The sequence below is a fragment of the Bison bison genome, unplaced genomic scaffold, assembly GCF_000754665.1.
Source record: "Bison bison bison isolate TAMUID 2011002044 unplaced genomic scaffold, Bison_UMD1.0 scf7180017864203, whole genome shotgun sequence".
NCBI lineage: Eukaryota > Metazoa > Chordata > Mammalia > Artiodactyla > Bovidae > Bison > Bison bison.
In genome coordinates, this window is record NW_011494775.1 from 4304591 (window position 1) to 4307836 (window position 3246).

Sequence of the window (3246 nt, forward strand, 5' to 3'; positions counted from 1 at the left end):
CAGGGTTATTGTTACCATCTTTCTGAATTCCATATATATGCATTAGTATACTGTATTGGTGTTTTTCTCTCTGGCTTACTTCACTCTGTATAATAGGCTCCAGTTTCAGCCACCTCATTAGAACTGATTCAAATGTGTTCTTTTTAATGGCTGAGTAATACTCCATTGTATATATGTACCACAGCTTTCTTATCCATTCATCTGCTGATGGACATCTAGGTTGCTTCCATGTCCTAGCTATTATAAACAGTGCTGCAATGAACATTGGGGTACACGTGTCTCTTTCAATTCTGGTTTCCTCAGTGTGTATGCCCAGCAGTGGGATGGCTGGGTCATAGGCAGTTCTATTTCCAGTTTTTTAAGGAATCTCCACACTGTTCTCCATAGTGGCTGTACTAGTTTGCATTCCCACCAACAGTGTAAGAGGGTTCCCTTTTCTCCACACCCTCTCCAGTAAATGCTGAATTGAACTATACTCTGCATTTTCTAGTCTGATTTAGTAATTTTTTTTTTTTTTACATTTAGTAACATGATTACAATTTGAAAAATGCAAAAAGATAATAAACACAGAAATATACTGTCTGGTACCAATTGCTATAAAAGACCCAAACAAAAAGAAAAAGGGTTTTTACTCCCCATAGATTCAGAAACTTATTTCATGATTATAAATTTCCTCTCTTTTCCTTTTGGCTCCTGTCTCTCCCTCTACTCCAAGGTTTTGGTAAATATTTCATAGGCAATAAAATTTAATTTACTATTGAACATAGATTATTTCTAAACATTTTATTATGTAACACTTGGATGAACATCTTTATACACAAAGCCTTTCCTTATTTAGGACAATTTCTAAAATTTTTGTATCACCAGATACATTATTGCCAAATTGGTTTTAAAAAACATTTGTTCCAATTTATACTGCCATTAATAATGCTTCTTTTACCTCATTTTTTCTAGTCTTGGCTGTTATTTTTCATGTTTGCTACTTTGATGGGCAGGGAATGGTCTCTACATGGTATTTTAATGCCATTTTATTTTTTTATGCATCAGTATAGACCAAGTTCGGAGAAGGCAATGGCATCCTACTCCAGTACTCTTGTCTGGAGAATCCCATGGATGGAGGAGCCTGATAGGCTACAGTCCCTGGGGTCGCTAAGAGTCGGACACGACTGAGCGACTTCACTTTCACTTTTCACCTTCATGCATTGGAAAAGGAAATGGCAACCCACTCCAGTGTTCTTGCCTGGAGAATCCCAGGGACAGAGGACCCTGGCGGGCTGTCGTCTATGGGGTCGCACAGGGTCGGACACGACTGACGTGACTTAGCAGCAGCAGCAGCAGCACAGACCAGGTTAGACTGGCCTGGAAGAGTATTTAACTCCTTGTAGTAAGGTTGCTGTAGGATTATTTACTCACGGTTGATGTTTCATGTCATTGCTATTTAATATTGACTAAATCCTACTTTTTTTTCCAGACCCTGTAAGATTTGGCTATGTCCTTCATATTTGACTGGATTTACAGTGGTTTCAGCAGTGTGCTACAATTTCTAGGTAATGCTGGCCCTTTGTTCTCTTTTGTTATCCCATTTAATCCTACTTACATAAAAGTGTCTTTTATTTGTCTGCAGCTGCTTTATATGTAACCCAGTAGTTACAGATGTGGGCTTTGGAGTCATACAAACATATTCAACTACTCATTATACCTGTTATGAAGTAATCTTAGATAAATTGTTTTCTCCACTTTAGCCTTAATTTCCTTATGTGTAAAATGATAACAGTTCCTACCTCCTAAGGTTGTTGATAAGCATATTACTAGCAGGAATAGCTAACAGGAATAGCTACCATTTATTAGCCAGTTTCCATAAGAGCTTTATATCCTTTATCTCAGGTAATCCTCACAGGAATCCTAGGCATTATTATTTTTGCTTTTTTAATAAAAATTCATGTTCCATCAAGTACCTCATATATTATAAATGGCATTTTTTAACCTACTAAATGAGACTATTAACCCAGAGATTTTGACTAGTGATTTTCTTCTCTTTATAGATTTTACAGATAGGAAAAATGTTCTTTTATTGACACCCTTGACTTCTCACATTTTTCAGTGAAACAGGCTTTTTTTCCCCCAAAGACAGACTTTTGATTAACTTTTATGTTGGGATATACACAACTTTACTATTGCAATAATTACAAAAATATTTCTAGTCCCATTTTCAAATTTTGCTCTAATTTGAATTGGCAGAAAGAGAAGCATTTCATGTAATTACAGATTGATAAACATAGTTCAAACTGTACTTATGGAATGATATCTTCTATATACATATTTCTTTCTCCACAAACATAATCTTAACTGAGGAAGTAAATCTTGCTTGGGAAATATAAATTTTGACTACTATATATTAAAAGGATAAAAGTATAAGATCAAATTTTGTCACTGTATTTTTATTTCTTAGTTGAACCTTAATATTTGCAAATTTAAAAAAAACTCAGGATGTTTTCCTTTACGTTTTAAAAATAAAATTCCTCACATTATTTTTATACTGTTGCTCTACCACAGGTCAAATGTCAGATGTTGCTATACTACCTCCAAGAGAATTCTTAAGTATTTTGTCACGTATTTGTAAGAACTGGGTCAGAAATAGGGGTTTTTAAACTTTATTTTGCTGACGTTTTGGATTATAACAGGTTGGAATCTGTATCTCAGTTTACAGAACAATGAATCTATCCTGAATTATGCTGAAAAGGCAAAAAAGACTGCATCACAGTCAGGAACAAGAAAGTTAATAGTGCTAATATCAGGAGGCAGTGTAGAGAAATGGAAATGAACCAAAGGTCTGGGATCAGTTCAGTTCAGTTCAGTCGTTCAGTCGTGTCCGACTCTTTGTGACCCCGTGAATCGCAGCACCCCAGGCCTCCCTGTCCATCACCAACTCCCGGAGTTCACCCAGACTCACGTCCATCGAGTCAGTGATGCCACCCAGCCATCTCATCCTCTGTCGTCCCCTTCTCCTCCTGCCCCCCATCCCTCCCAGCATCAGAGTCTTTTCCAATGAGTCAACTCTTTGCATGAGGTGGCCAAAGTACTGGAGTTTCAGCTTTAGCATCATTCCTTCCAAAGAACACCCAGGGCTGATCTCCTTTATAATGGACTAGTTGGATCTCCTTGCAGTCCAAGGGACTCGCAAGAGTCTTCTCCAACACCACACTTCAAAAGCATCAATTCTTTGGTGCTCAGCCTTCTTCACAGTCC

At 37.2% G+C, this 3246-nt stretch overlaps 1 protein-coding gene across 1 annotated transcript in view; it reads left to right on the forward strand.

Moving 5' to 3' along the window:
• Positions 1-3246, forward strand: part of SAR1B (secretion associated, Ras related GTPase 1B) — a 32827-nt gene that overhangs the window by 8976 nt on the left and 20605 nt on the right. Inside the window, exon 2 of the mRNA XM_010844505.1 lies at positions 1472-1547. Within this exon, the coding sequence (XP_010842807.1) occupies positions 1490-1547 (58 nt within the window). The 5' untranslated portion in view covers positions 1472-1489. The remainder of the gene's footprint in view (positions 1-1471; positions 1548-3246) is intronic.